At 46.3% G+C, this 14,584-nt stretch overlaps 1 protein-coding gene across 1 annotated transcript; it reads right to left on the reverse strand.

The window, feature by feature from the left end:
* Positions 1 to 231: 231 nt before the first annotated feature.
* Positions 232 to 13,662, reverse strand: LOC145354734 (uncharacterized). The gene is made up of 7 exons (XM_080206186.1): positions 13,541 to 13,662; positions 12,492 to 12,694; positions 10,256 to 10,419; positions 7,265 to 7,408; positions 3,296 to 3,492; positions 1,572 to 1,746; positions 232 to 297 (listed from the first exon to the last, which is right to left on the reverse strand). The coding sequence occupies exons 1-7, from the start codon at positions 13,660 to 13,662 to the stop codon at positions 232 to 234; spliced, it is 1,071 nt and encodes a 356-aa protein (XP_080062312.1).
* Positions 13,663 to 14,584: the final 922 nt, after the last annotated feature.

Consider the following 14,584-nt stretch of genomic DNA (forward strand, 5'->3'; position numbering starts at 1 on the left):
GGTCCTGGGGACTTGTCCACAATCAGCCCCTCCAGTCTGTTGAGCACAGTCTTGGGAGGTTCAGCTGCCTCTGATGGACCAGGAACTTTGCTGAGGGCAGCACGGTGGCACAGTGGTTAGCACTGCTGCCTCGCAGTGCCAGGGACCCGGGTTCGATTCCAGTCTTGGGTGACTGTCTGTGCAGGGCTGACATATCCCTCTCTCACCCCATCCCTCACCCCCACTGTGTATCTACATCTGGCTCCATCGTTTGGACTGCGGCCTCACGACTGGTACCTGTAGATGCCTCACTTCCATCTGATGGTTATAACAGGGCCACCGGCCTTGAAGGAACCATTGAGTAGGGGAGATAGTGGTACAGTGGCTGGACTAGTAATCCAGAGACTCAAGGGAATGCTCTGGAGACCCAGGTTCGAATCCCACCACAGCAGATGGTGAAATCTGAATCCAATAAAATTCTGGAATTAAAAGTCTAACGGTGACAGCAAAACCAGTGTCGTAAAAACTCATCTGGTTCACTAATGTCCGCCAGGGAAGGAAATCTGCTGTCCTTACCTGGTCTGGCCTACATGTGACTCCAGACCCACAGCAATGCAGGTTGACTCTTAAATGCCCCCTGAGATGGAGAATAGTTAGGGATGGGCAATAAATACACACCCGGCCCTGGGTGCTGCCCACATCCCATTAATGAATAAAAATAAAGGACAGCATGGAAGGAGACCATTCGGCCCATCAAGACTGTGGCCCACTCTGTCAAAGACGAATCCAGCCAGTCCCCATTCCCCAATTCCAATTCTGTTCCCCCACCTAAGAAAGTCTTACCCTTGGTTCCATAGGGAGTTATCCTGGGGGCAGATTGCCAGATTCCCCAATATCCCAGCCACTTTTCTTCACGTTTCTAGGCGTCCAGATCATCAACAACCTGTCCTGGTCCCTCCATGCCGACGCTATAGTTAAGAAAGCCTACCAACGCCTCTATTTTCTCAGGAGGCTAAGGAAATTCGGAATGTCCACTACAACCCTCACAACATTTACAGCTGCATTCTTTCTGGTTGTATCACAGCTTGGTGTGGGCTCCTGCTCTGCCCAAGGCTGCGAGGAACTACACAGGTTTGTGAACGTAGCCCAACCTATCACACAAACCAGCCTCCCATCCATTGATTCTGTCTACATTTCCCACTGCCTTGGAAAAGCAGCCAGCATAATTAAGGACCCGTGTACCCCAGACATATTCTCTCTTCCACCTTCTTCTGTTGGGGAGAAGTCTGAGGTCACGTACCAACCGACTCAAGAACATCTTCTTCCCTGCTGCTATCAGACTTTTGAATGGACCAACCTTATGTTAAGTTGATCTTTCTCTACACCCCAGCTATGACAGTAACACTACATTCTGTACTCTCTCCTTCCCATCTCTGTGTACAGTATGCTTTGTCTGTAGGGCGCGCAAGAAACAATACTTTTCGTTGGATACTAATACGTGTGACAATAATAAATCAAATTAAATTAAGCCGGCAGGAACTGGACATTAAGTGCAGTAATGGAAGTTCCTGCCACTGCTGCCCATTGCATACCTCAACGAAGTAGTCATTTAATACGGGGAAGTTTTTGACTTGAGAGAGGGTGGAGCACATTTTCAGGACAGCAGCAAGGCGCTGGCTTTCTGGCTTTGGAGACAGGCAACAAACAACTCGAGTTTTACAGTTTCCCCCGAAAGCCTCTTGTGTCAGTTGTGTCAGTTTAGATCCACTGCAAAGTAAAAACACAGAATTAACGTCAAGTTTTTAATGAAAGAGCCCTGTTGAGACTCACGCCTCAGTTCCAGCTCGCAGCCAGATGAACACTGATGCAGCATAGAACGCCGATCGCTATCAAAAGGTAGCTAAGTTAGGTTTATCTATTAGTGTCACAAGTGAGCTTACATTAACACTGCAATGAAGCTATTGTGAAAATCTGCTAGTCGCCACACTCCGGCACCTGTTCTGGTACATTGAAGGAGAATTTAGCACGGAATCATGACTTTCGCACTTTGGGAGGAAACCGGAGCACCTGGAGGAAACCCATGCAGACACGGGGAGAATGTGCAGGCTCCGCACAGACAGTGACCTAAGCTGGGAATCGAACTGGGGTCCCTGCATGGATGGCCTTACCGCCCTTAGGTCAATTGAAACCCTGAAGTAACCAATGATGAGCCACTTAGACATCTTTCCCCATTGAGGTGGGCACTTCGCCACATGGGGAAACTGCCAGATAAAACTGCCAGGAACTCTTATACTCCTCCTTACACAGTCAGGGTGGGGCCCCATCTGATCAGGCAAACTCTGGCCTATAGAGGATCTCCCCCAACTTTTGCCCATCCCCGTGTGTACATGAATGGTCCTTGTCAGCCCAATTGCCCTTCTCTTGAGTCTGGGGCCTCCTCCACCGCGTTGCTGCTGCCAGCTTGCAGTCCCAGCGGTGACCACCAGTCCAAGTGGCGCTATTGGGATTGAAGACCTGCTAGTTCGGGAGCTTGTGGGGGCAGGCTGTCATCCATTAATGGATGGAAGCCCCAACTGCAGGCAAACAATTGCCTGAAGCTTGCAAAATGCAGATGAGACTCCCAGCAGCGACCGAGGCAGGTTTTTCCCCGACTCTCTGGCCAGTGGAGGGGCCAACTGCAGGCCTGTAAATTCCAGGCCAAGAAATTATCATCCAAGTATTGTTCACAATTGCTTTGGAGGCAGATGTGGAAGCTATTTTGCACTCAGTACCTAGGTGGATAGATTGGCAGCCATTTTGCACTCAGTACCATAGGCAGATGTGGCAGCCATTTTGCACTCAGTACCATGGGCAGATGTGGCAGCCATTTTGCACTCAGTATCGAGGTGGGCAGATGTGGCAGCCATTTTGCACTCAGTACCTAGGTGGGCAGATGTGGCAGCCATTTTGCACTCAGTACCTAGGTGGGCAGATGTGGCAGCCATTTTGCACTCAGTACCTCGGTGGGCAGATGTGGCAGCCATTTTGCACTCAGTGCATACATACATGGTTCATATTGTGGGAGAGGTAATACATTTTTCATAGTTAAGTAACTGTTAGTGGTTGTAACATTAGTAGAAGAAAATAAGCAAAACTAATGTCAGCAATGTTTAAATTTAATATCTGTTAAAATATTAAGCAGTTTTTTATGCTGCATAAAGACATGGCAACAACAATAACCCCTCATTTCGCTACCATTTTATAAGTGTATCCTGTCATTTCTTTGTTCATCTCAATAACTCTTACACCAAAACTTTTAGCACCACCCTGCCCTTACCTGTAGTCAATAACTCTGTCCGGATAGGGGGAGCTCGCCAGGTTACTCATTACCCGAGCAAACGCAAGAAGCGACTTGTTGAGCAGGGAATCTTCCTGGAAGTGTAAAGCGTTCTTGTCGTCTGCGAGCTTTTCCGCTCCTGGCAGGTCAATGATCTGCAGGCTCGACTTGGTAGGATGCATCTCATTGCGATCCTGCTGCAATGTTTATCACCAAATACACAACAAAAGAGTCAGTCGAAAAAGCGGCAACATCAATCCCGTAGTGAGACAATGTCTATGAGAAGCTCTCCTAGGAAGGAAGGGGATTGAACCAATTTCGCAGGGAAATGTGCAGAATGCTTAATTGAATGAAAAGCTTCCCGGAACATGTCCTGAAATTCCTTTTTCCCTCATGCTCACATTTTTTTTTTACATTTACTTATTAGTGTCACAAGTAGGCTTATATTAACACTGCAATGAAGTTACTGTGAAAATCCCCTAGTTGCCACACTCAGATGCCTATTCAGGGTCACTAAGGGAGAATTTAGCACAACTAATGCACCTAACCAGCACGTCTTTCGGACTGTGGGAGGAAACCAGAGCACCCGGAGGAAACCCACACAGAGGAGCACGTGCAGACTATGACCCAAGCTGGGAATTGAACCCAGGACCCTGGCTCTGTGAGGCAGCAACGCTAACCACTGTGCTAAAGTGCCGTCCACTACACCTTGCTCCGTACGTCTGCTCAAAAGAGCATGTTACTATCAGGACATGGCAGCAAAGCAAGCAGGAACAGAAGGCGTTAAGTTTAGCTTCATTTTAACTGGGGACGTTGCTGAAAAGAGAGACAAGCTGTTGAGGCTGTTCATCTTGAGGCGGCACAGTGGTTAGCACTGCTGCCTCACAGCGCCAGGGGCTCGGATTCAATTCCCAGCTTGCGTCACTGTCTATGTAGAGTTTGCACATTCTCCCCATGTCTGTGTGGGTATCCTCCGGGTGCTCCGGTTTCTTCCCACAGTCCAAAGATGTGCTGGTTAGGTTGATTGGCCGTGCTAAATTGCCCCTTAGTGTCAGAGAGATTAGCAAAGTAAATACATGGGGAGAGCTTGGGTGGGATTGTTGTCGGTGTAGGCTTGATGGGCTGAATGGCCTTTTTCTGCACTATACGATTCTACGATTCTTTTCTATGATCTTGCATTCATCAGGACAAATGTAAGAATGTCAAAATTCATCCAATCGTAACAATTTAAACTACAGGAGAAAAGGCAGCTGCTAGGTTTACAAGTTAATTCTGAATGGCTGAGGTTTTTTCATTGAGAAAGCAATGGGGAACTCTAAACTCCCCAAGCTCCCTGGAAACCCAAAAAAGCTATAGGGCTCCTGTTTGCAAAGAAGAGGCTCCTCTGTACGAATGTTACTTCTGGCAGTGAGCCACTGTATGAGCTGAAACGATTATTTAAATCAGCTGTCTGTGCAGGTACTGGCGCACTCAGGGATGTTGCAAAAGTGCTGCCCCTTCACAGAATCACATCTAATAGATGTTTTAATGTGGATGTTGCAAGTGTGAGCTGGCTGAGTGCGGTCTGTACTCTGTCAACAACCGAGGGAACATGCCCTTTGACCCAATCAGCCAATTGCTGGGAAGATGGGGACCATATCCGGGAAATAGGAGAATAAAACTTCCTTGGATGACCAGAGCACCAAGGAGGAATGTGAGGGAAATGGTTGAGCCCCGAGTTCTGTTCATTCCAGTAGTATTATATATTAGATTGCTTTGACAGGAAGATTTCCTCCCTGGTTTGATGATGAGTGAGGTAACTGTTTCTCTTCCATCATTTCCCCATAGGCAAATGGACAATGGATCTATTCCCACTCATTCACCAATAGAACGGCAGTGCTCTATCTAACATTAGGACGGTTTCTTCAACTTGCATAGAAACATGGAAAATAGGAGCAGAGGAGGCCATTCAGCCCTTCGAAACTGCTCCATCATTTATTAAGATCATGGCTGATCATCCAACTCAATGGCCTGATCCCACCTACCTTCCATATCCTTTGATCCCCTTCACCCCACGAGCTATGTCTAACTCCTTTAAAACGTAGAGGGGGCAATCTTACCACTACACCCCACTGGCCAATGGGTGGGGCAGGGTCACCTCTCCCAATCTTACCGGCACTGGATATCCAATGACTTCATCCTCCTGCCCAGAAAGGACGCAAGACTGAATATATTATTTAAATTTGTCTAAATGCTGATTTAAATGGAAGTGGTGAGCCCAGGGCCAAATCGTCCGGGCTCATTTGTCTGTGTGGCCTCACCAGGGAAGGTCCCCTCTCCGGCGAAGATCACGTATGGCCCCCCCCATCAACGGGCATCAGACATCATGACCTCATGGGTGGAACCAGACGCCAAGGTCAGGGGCAAAGGAGGGGCTACCCCTTGGGCAGTGCCAGCCTGGCACCCTGTCACTGCCAGCAGTGCTCGCTGGTCAACAGACAGTGCCAAGGGGTTGGGGCATGAGTGCAGGGCCTACTGGGCCAGATTGGGGTGGGCTGTTCAGTGGGGGAGTGTCCTTCCTGCATCTACCCTGTCTAGCCTGTTAGAATTTCATAGGTTTCTATGAAATCCCCCTCATGCCTCTGAACTCCAGTGAATGTAATCTTAACCGACTCGATTTCTCCTCAGACATCAGTCCTGCCACCCCAGGAATCAGTCTGGTGAACTTGAGTCACAGATTGGTATGGGTTCTGTGCTGCCCAAGACCGCAAAGAGCTACAAAGGGTCGCGAATGTAGCCCAATCCATCAAGCAAACCAGCCTCCCATCCATTGACTCTGCCTCGGAAAAGCAGCCAGCATACTTAAGGACCCCACACACCCCAGACATACTCAGGACAGCACAGTAGCAACATGGTTAGCAACATTCAGTAGCGTGTCCCCGGCTTAAACGCAATTAACTCTGTACCAGGCCACTGGAGGAGAGGAAAATTGTCACCCCCAACCTTTCAATGTGTTACATCTCAATAATCACTCCTGGCTTGGGTCACTGTTTGTGTGGAGTCTGCACATTCTCCCCGTGTCTGCGTGGGTTTCCTCCGGGCGCTCCAGTTTTCTCCCACGTTCTGAAAGGCGTGATGGTTGGGCGCATTGACCTGAACAGGCGGCAGATGAACTTGGGGAATTTCGTAGTAACTTCATTGGCAGTGTTAATGTAGTAAAAAGTCTGACAACACCAGGTTTTAGTCCAACCGATTTATTTGATAATAGACTCACAAGCTTTCGGGGTTAGTCCCTTCGACTGGTGAATGGAGAGTTCTGGCCTCAGACAGAGCATATAAAGCACAGACAGTTTAGAGATTACTGATTAGAATGCAAATCCTTACACCTAACCTGCTGTTCAAGACCTGAAGTGGCTGACAATGTGAGTGGAAGGAGCACTGATCACAGGTCAAAGAGATGTGTATTGTCTCCAGACAGTACAGTGAGTGAGGTTTTGCTGAACAGAGACTGATAGCCAAGTTCCGCACACATGAGGACAACAGGTTGAGACAAATCGGTTGGACTAAAACCTGGTGTTGTCAGACTTTTTACTGTGTTTACGCCAGTCCAACGCTGGCATACCCACATCAGTGTTAATGTAAGCATGACTTGCAACTAATAAATAAATAAATTAAACTTCCACCTTCTTCCGTCAGGGAAAAGATACAAAAATCTGAGGTCATGTACTAACCAACTCAAGAACAGCTTCTTCGCTGCTGCTGTCAGACTTTTGAATGGACCTATCTCGCATTAAATTGATCTTTCTCTACACCCTAGCTATGACTGTAACACTACATTCTGCACCCTCTCCTTTCCTTCTCTATGAATGGTAAGCTTTGTATAGCGTGCAAGGAACAATACTTTTCACTGTATGCTAATACATATGACAATAATAAATCAAATCAAATTAAATCAATCTTATTGAAGGCAGTATAGTTCTGCGGACTCACCACCAGCAGGTTCAGCTGAGTGATGACGGTCGCATGACTCTCAGCGGGCCCGAAATCTGTGTTCGCCCCTGTGCGGCACGCCCAACCTTGGCGGAAGATAGAGGTCGCGTCAGCTGCTGAGGAGACGGTGACACGGTTTAATCCCTGAAAACCGACACAGGGCAACATTCAGTAGCGTGTCCCCGGCTTAAACGCAATTAAATCTGTACCGGGGGGAGAGACGAAAATGCTCGCGTCCAACCTTTCAATGTGTCACATCTCAATAATCATATCAAAGTGGCTCACCAAGTACAGTTCCATAATCTTAGTGCTTTAGTGCATTAATTTTATACTTCTATGAATTTCGGGTAGACAGGTTTTTGATCGATAAGGGAATTAAGGGTTATGGGGAGAGGGCGGGAAAGTGGAACTGATCCACTTCAGATCAGCCATGATCTTATTGAATGGCGGGGCAGGCTCGAAGGGCTAGACGGCCTACTCCTGCTCCTATTTCTTATGTTCTTATGAGTTAGCAAGAGAAGTTTTGTATATACATTTTACACTGTGTTTGGATATACTCAATATCCATAACCCTTAAGTACTATCAGGTCACTGTGATGTTATATTCAACACTGTGCCAACTGCTGGTAAAATCAACGCTATTTCTAAGTACTGTTGGATCATCAAACATTGTAAAAAATTTGGAAGATCTGTTTACTTATAAAATAAGCCATTCTTGCATCCGTACATCTATCTTAAGGACGCTGGGATGTACACCAAATGAGTACTCAGTTTAACATAGAAACTAGAAGGAAGAATAGGCCATTTGACCCTTCTGGCCTGCTCCGCCATTCATTATTATCATGGCTGTTCATTGAATTCAATATCCTGATCCCCCCACTTACCCCCCATATCCCTCGATCCCTTTAACCACAAGAGCAATATCTAATTTCTTCTTGAAATCACCCAATGCCTCAGCGACATGTTGTGGTAGTGAATTCCACACATTCTGGGTCAGGAAATTTCTCCCCACCTCACTTCTAAAAGGTTTACCCTTTGTCCTCAAACTATGACCCCTAGTTCTGGACTCCTCCACCACGGGGAACATTCTTTCCTAATCGACCCACTCTAACCCTGTTAGAATTTTCTATGAGGTCCCCTCTCACTCGTCCAAACTCCAATGAATATAATCCAAAACTAATACTATAGAACACACATACAACAACAAACTCCGCAAACCAGCTCATAGCTGTAAACAACAATGACTCAACACATAAATTTGGCATGAAAAATTACTGTCGCTTGGTTTGACACATTCATAGACTGTTCCTTTATTATTTCATGATGGGTGACCACCTTAGTTTAAGTATCAAAGAACTGTGGCACAAAAAATTTGACATTCACCCTCTAATTTTGAGTTAGAAGGAGAGGCTGGATAGACTGGGACTTTTTTCTCTGGTGCATAGAAGGCTGAGGGGTGGTTTTATAAAGGTCGATTAAATAATGAGGGGCACAGATCAGCTAGATAGTCAACATCATTTCCCAAAGGTAGGGGAGTCTAAAATTAGAGGGCATAGGTTTAAGATGAGAGATACAAAGGGTTCAAATTTTTCACACAGAGGGTAGTGAGTGTCTGGAACAAGTTGACAGAGGTAGTAGTAGAGGCGGGTACAATTTTGTATTTTAAAAATCATTTAGATGAGTAAGATGAGTATTGAGGGATATGGGCCAAACACGGGCAATTGGGACTAGCTAAGGGGGTTTAAAAAGAAGGGTAGTATGGACAAGTTGGGCCGAAGGGTCTGTTTTCTTGCTCTGTGACTCTAGTATCACCAACAGTAATGTCAGGACTTTTATATATGCAATCAAAACAACAAATGTTTGGAATACTCAATATGTCTGATAGCATCTGTGCAAAGAGAGAGAGAGATGGTGTTCTAGAATTATTGCCAAGAACTGCCAGCCAAAAAAAAACAAACAACTAAATCAGGGAAAACAACAAATAATGCTGGAAAACCTCAGAAGGTCTGACAGCATCTGTCACATGTCTAAATGTTTTCCAGTCCTGACAAAAGGTCATCCACCTGAAATATTACCTCCATCTCTCACTGCAGATGCTGCTGGACCTGCTGGGCTTTTCCAGCACTTTCTGCTTTGATTACAGATTTCCAGCACCTGCAGTATTGCACTTTTCCATATGAACAGCTTCAGGATGGCACCGTGTGCCAGCTATCACAACAACTGAAGCACTCGGAGCCCATTTAAAGACATTATCGAGGTGACGCTACAGCTGGGAGTTTCCAGTCCCGCCGTGGTGGGGACTCGCTCCGGGGGATGTTTCCCCCTCGACTGCATTCAAAGAGACACTGAGTGGGATTTTCCAACTGTGCTCTTCCCAAGACCGGCAAATCCCCCCCCAAGGTCAACAGACGTTTGTTTGATCCATTTCCCGCCCTCTACAATCCCCGTGGTGGGCGGGACGGGAAAACTTTGCCCACAAAGTGTCGTCTATTGTAGCTTTGTTTCTCTTTGAGCACAGCTCCTTGAGGGAACCCCGAGACATTGGAATTTCCTCTTGCAGGTCATGCTTGGTAACGCCCCTACATAGAAACATAGAAGATAGGGACAGGAGGAGGCCATTCGGCCCATCGAGCCAATTCCGCCATTCATCACGATCATGGCTGATCATCCAACTCAATAGCCTAATCCTGCTTTCTCCCCGTTACCTTTAATCCCGTTCATCCCAAATGCTATATCCAGCCAGAATGTTTTGGCATCAGCTACTTCCTGTGGTAACAAATTCCACAGGCTCTTTGGGTGAAGAAATGTCTCCTCACCTCCATCCTAAATGGTCTACCCCGAATCCTCAGACTGTGATCCTTGATCTGGACTCCCGCACCATCGGGAACATCCTCCCTGCATCTACCCTGCCTAGTCCTAGAATTGTACAAGTCTCTATGTGATCCCCCTCGACTCTCCTCCAGTTGATGCCCTGCGCCGTTGCGAATTTACCTTTATGAATGTACCATCGTGGGCGTTGCACGTAATCTTCAAATGGGCAGGGTCCATTCCACTGGAATCCAACAAATCTTTCAGCACCTCGGCGTAAATCTCATACATGGATATGGAAAGGGACCACATCGCAGTGGCCTGCAGGTTCTGTAGGTACGGGGCACCTGGCAACACAACACAGAAGATGTAGCGGTTTAATTAAAAGCTGCAACTAATTATAGAAATATCAGGGCCATAATCAAATACCGTTATATATCCGTGTGGTCCCCTCACTTGTACATAAGAACATAAGAAATAGGAGCAGGAGTTGGCCATCTAGCCCTTCGAGCCTGCCCCGCCATTCAATAAGATCATGGCTGATCTGAAGTGGATCAGTTCCACTTTCCCGCCCTCTCCCCATAACCCTTAATCCCCTTGTCTGTCAAAAACCTATCTACCCGCGTCTTAAAAATACTTAGTGAGGCAGCCTCCACCACTTTAACGGGCAGAGAATTCCAGAGATTCACCACCCTTTGAGTGAAGAAGTTCCTCCTCAACTCCGTTCTAAACCGCCCCCCCTTTATCTTGAGGCTGTGCCCTCTAGTCCTACTGTCCTTTCTGAGCGGGAAGAGTCTCTCCACCTCTATCCTATCCATCCCATTCATCATCTTATACGTCTCAATGAGATCTCCCCTCATTCTTCTAAACTCTTAATGAGTACAAGCCTAGTTTATTCAGCCTCTCCTCATAGCTCAACCCCCTCAACTCCGGTATCAGCAAGACAAAAGGATGAAAAGGTTGCCACACAGTGGGTTATTTAACCAGTTAGTCGAGTTTTATTCAATAATTGTTCCTTGGTAACAGACCAGGATGGAAGAGAGAGAAAATCCCGTCATAGTCTCTGATGACGTCACTACGCGTCACGTGACTAATCAAACAGCGATGCTAGGTTGACAATACATAACAGATATTTCTCAGGGGGAGGGAGGAGGCAGCAATTTCATTTTCAAATTCCAATTTTATACAAAAGCTTGGCTGGCGGTGCTGCTGCCTCACGGTGGCACAGTGGTTAGCACTACCGCCTCACAGTGTCAGGGACCCAGGTTCGATTCCGGTCTCGGCTGACTGTCTGTCTCCCCGTGTCTGCGTGGGATTCCTCCGGGTGCCCCGGTTTCCACCCCCATCCCGAAGATGCACAGGTTAGGCGGATTGGCCGTGCTAAATTCCCCCTTAGTGTCAGGGGCATCAACAGGCTAAATATATTATAGGGATAGGGCGTGGTTGGGATTGTTGTTGGTGCAGGCTCGATGAGTCGATTGGCCTCCTTCTGTTTCCATTCGTCGGAGAGACTAGGATCCGAGGGCACAGCCTCAGGATAAAGGGGCGATCCTTCAGAACCGAGTTGAGGAGGAATTTCTTCAGCCAGAGGGCGGTGATGATACGGAATTGCCACAGAAGGCTGTGGAGGCCTGTTCATTGGGTGTATTTGAGACAGACATCGATAGGTTCTTGATTGGTAAGGGGATCAAAGGTTACGGGGAAAAGGCGGGAGAACGGGACTGAGAAATTAACAGCAATGATTGAATGGCAGATCAGAATCGATGGGCCGAACGACCTAATTCTGTTCCTATATCTTACAGTCTTACGAAATTTTGCCATTAGCCCTAAATTGGTGCCCCTGGATTCTCCATCACCAATGGGAACAATTTATCCCAATCTCCCAGACTTCTCACAATTTTGAACATCCTTGTCAAATCTCCGCTCAAGCCTTTCTTCACTGAGAAGAACAACTGCAGTCTCTCTGATCTTTTAACTGAAGTTACTCATCCCTGGAATTATTTTTTGTAAATCCTATACCCTGTCCCATCCTTTCATGTTCTTCTGGAGGTACAGTGCCCAGAATTGGACAAGATGCACCAGGATGGAGGGAATGTATAAATCAGATGGAATGTAAGGGCCCTGTTAGCCGCTGATGAGAAACTACTAAGAAGTTCTCAAAGTAAGCATTCAATCATGGCTGATAAGTTTCTCAGTCCCATTCTCCTGCCTTTTCCCTGCAACCTTTAGTCACCTTATCAATCAAGAACCTATCTATCCCTGTCTTAGATGACCAAGTTTCTTACAAAATGGCTGCCTAAGTGGCTACCAGTTAGATGACCAAGTTTCTCACAAAATGGCTGCCTGAGTGGCTACCAGTTAGATGACCAAGTTCTCACAAAATGGCTGCCCGAGTGGCTACGTGTAGTGTGTAACCTACCAAAGATGTAATCGATTGTCAGGGGTATGAGTGCCAGTCGATCATTCTTTTCTCCAATTAACGTGTAAGACTTGCCAGAGTTGGTTTCACCAAATACAGCGACGCAGGCATTCATTCCTTCCATGAAGACGCTGAGAAGGGGCTCCACAGTCTTGGAGAACACTTCCTGTGTGGAGGCATCTTGGCCAAAGACCTCCTGAAAGCTGGACAACACAAACAGTAAGGTTCAAAACAGCAAGGGAGACGCTCGCGTGGCATCTCCTATAGGTAATAGGAGCTTAGGACTTAGGAACGGGAGTGGTCTATTTGGTCACTTAGTGCCCACTCCAATCTGGGCAATGGCTACACAATGGAAGATGACAGTAAGAAGTCTCACAACATAAGGGCGAAAGTCCAACAGATTTATCTGGAATCACAAGCTTTCACAGTGCTGCTCCTTCATCATTTTAAGAATCTTCCAGACTTCCTGCATGCATTACTTTTACTTCCAGTATCATGATTTACTGAATGATGCATTTATATGTTAACATTTAATTCAGAATTGAAGTTGGAGGGAATGTACCAATCAGATGGAATGGTTTGTTGGCCACCAATGAGAAGCTATCAAGAACTCCTGAAAATAACCAATCCCAGATGATTAAGAAAATTACCAACAGTGATGTAAAAATGAAAAAGGAATAAATTGACTCAGTCAAAAAAGATTTTGAAAGGGTTTGTGTTTGCCATTTTTCTCAGTATCTGAAATTTCTAATGTCCCAAAAGTGTTAAGAAAAAAATACATACATCTCAGTAACATGGCATGTACCCGGCAAATTGATATGTCTTGTCTTTTAATTGTAACATTGACTTTAAAACCTTCAGCCTGACTCAAAAGCCTGAACTCAATATTTTTAATGTCACAACAGGCTGGAGAGTGGGTATATCTGTGCCTCGCTGCAGAATTCAGGTCTGAGCCAGTAGCGGGGTAGAGGGTTTGCTGAGGTTCTCCTTCCAAGGTCAGAGGTTACACTTGGAGTAGAAACTGCCCATTCCTGATTCCCAGGGCTTACCTGCAGGAGGCTCCACCTCCTAAAGCCGTGTAGATAGTCTTTCCTTCAGCTGAGGTCAGTAAACTGTGGCCTTGTTCCGGTCTCCAAGCTGGTCGTATCCGTCCCACCACATCGATGTTCATTCTTGCAGCCTATAAGCATTCAAAGATGGTTTATTGTAACATTCTTGAACATTTAATTGACTGTATTTGATTCAATTTAATTTGATTTGATTTATTACTGTCACAGGTATTGGGATGAAGTGAGAAGTATTGTTTCTTGTGCATTATAAAGACAAAGCATACCATTCATAGAACATAGATCGTAGAACATTACAGCGCAGTACAGGCCCTTTGGTCCTCGATGTTGCACTGACCTGTGAAACCAATCTAAAGCCCATCTAACCTATACTATTCCAATATCATCCATATGTTTATCCAATGACCATTTAAATGCCCTTAATGTGGGCAATAGAGTACATAAGGGAGAAGGAAAGGAGAGGGTGCAGAATGTTACGTTGCACTTACAAATAGGGTGTGGAGAAAGATCAGCTTAATATAAGGTAGGTCCATTCAAAAGTCTGATGGCAGCAGAGAAGAAGCTGTTCTTGAGTCGGTTGGTACGTGACCTCAGACTTTTGTATCTTTTTCTCAACGGAAGAAGGCGGAAGAGAGAATATCTGGGGTGCATGGGGTCCTTAGTTATGCCAGCTGCTTTTCCAAGGCAGTGGGAAGTGTAGACAGTGTTAGTGGATGGGAGGCTGGTTTGAGTGATTGACTGGGCTACATTCACGACCCGAGATGCACATTGTGGAAATCGTTGGTTACTGTAGAGAAAATGTCACTCAATTCACTGAATGCATGGTCTGGGAATAGGGGAACAGTATTGGCCATTTGGACTCTCAACCTGTCCTGCCTTTCAATTAGGTCATGGCTGATCGAAACTCTGTATAAATTTCAGATATAAAGGGCTAAGAATTGGTCTGTATTTTGGGTACAGGGATCCCTATTCACGTTCTCACCACAGTGGTTAGCACTGCTGCCTCACAGCGCCAGGAACCTCGGT

This window comes from Carcharhinus amblyrhynchos, chromosome 18 (assembly GCF_965287045.1).
Source record: "Carcharhinus amblyrhynchos chromosome 18, sCarAmb.v2.hapA, whole genome shotgun sequence".
Classification (NCBI taxonomy): domain Eukaryota; kingdom Metazoa; phylum Chordata; class Chondrichthyes; order Carcharhiniformes; family Carcharhinidae; genus Carcharhinus; species Carcharhinus amblyrhynchos.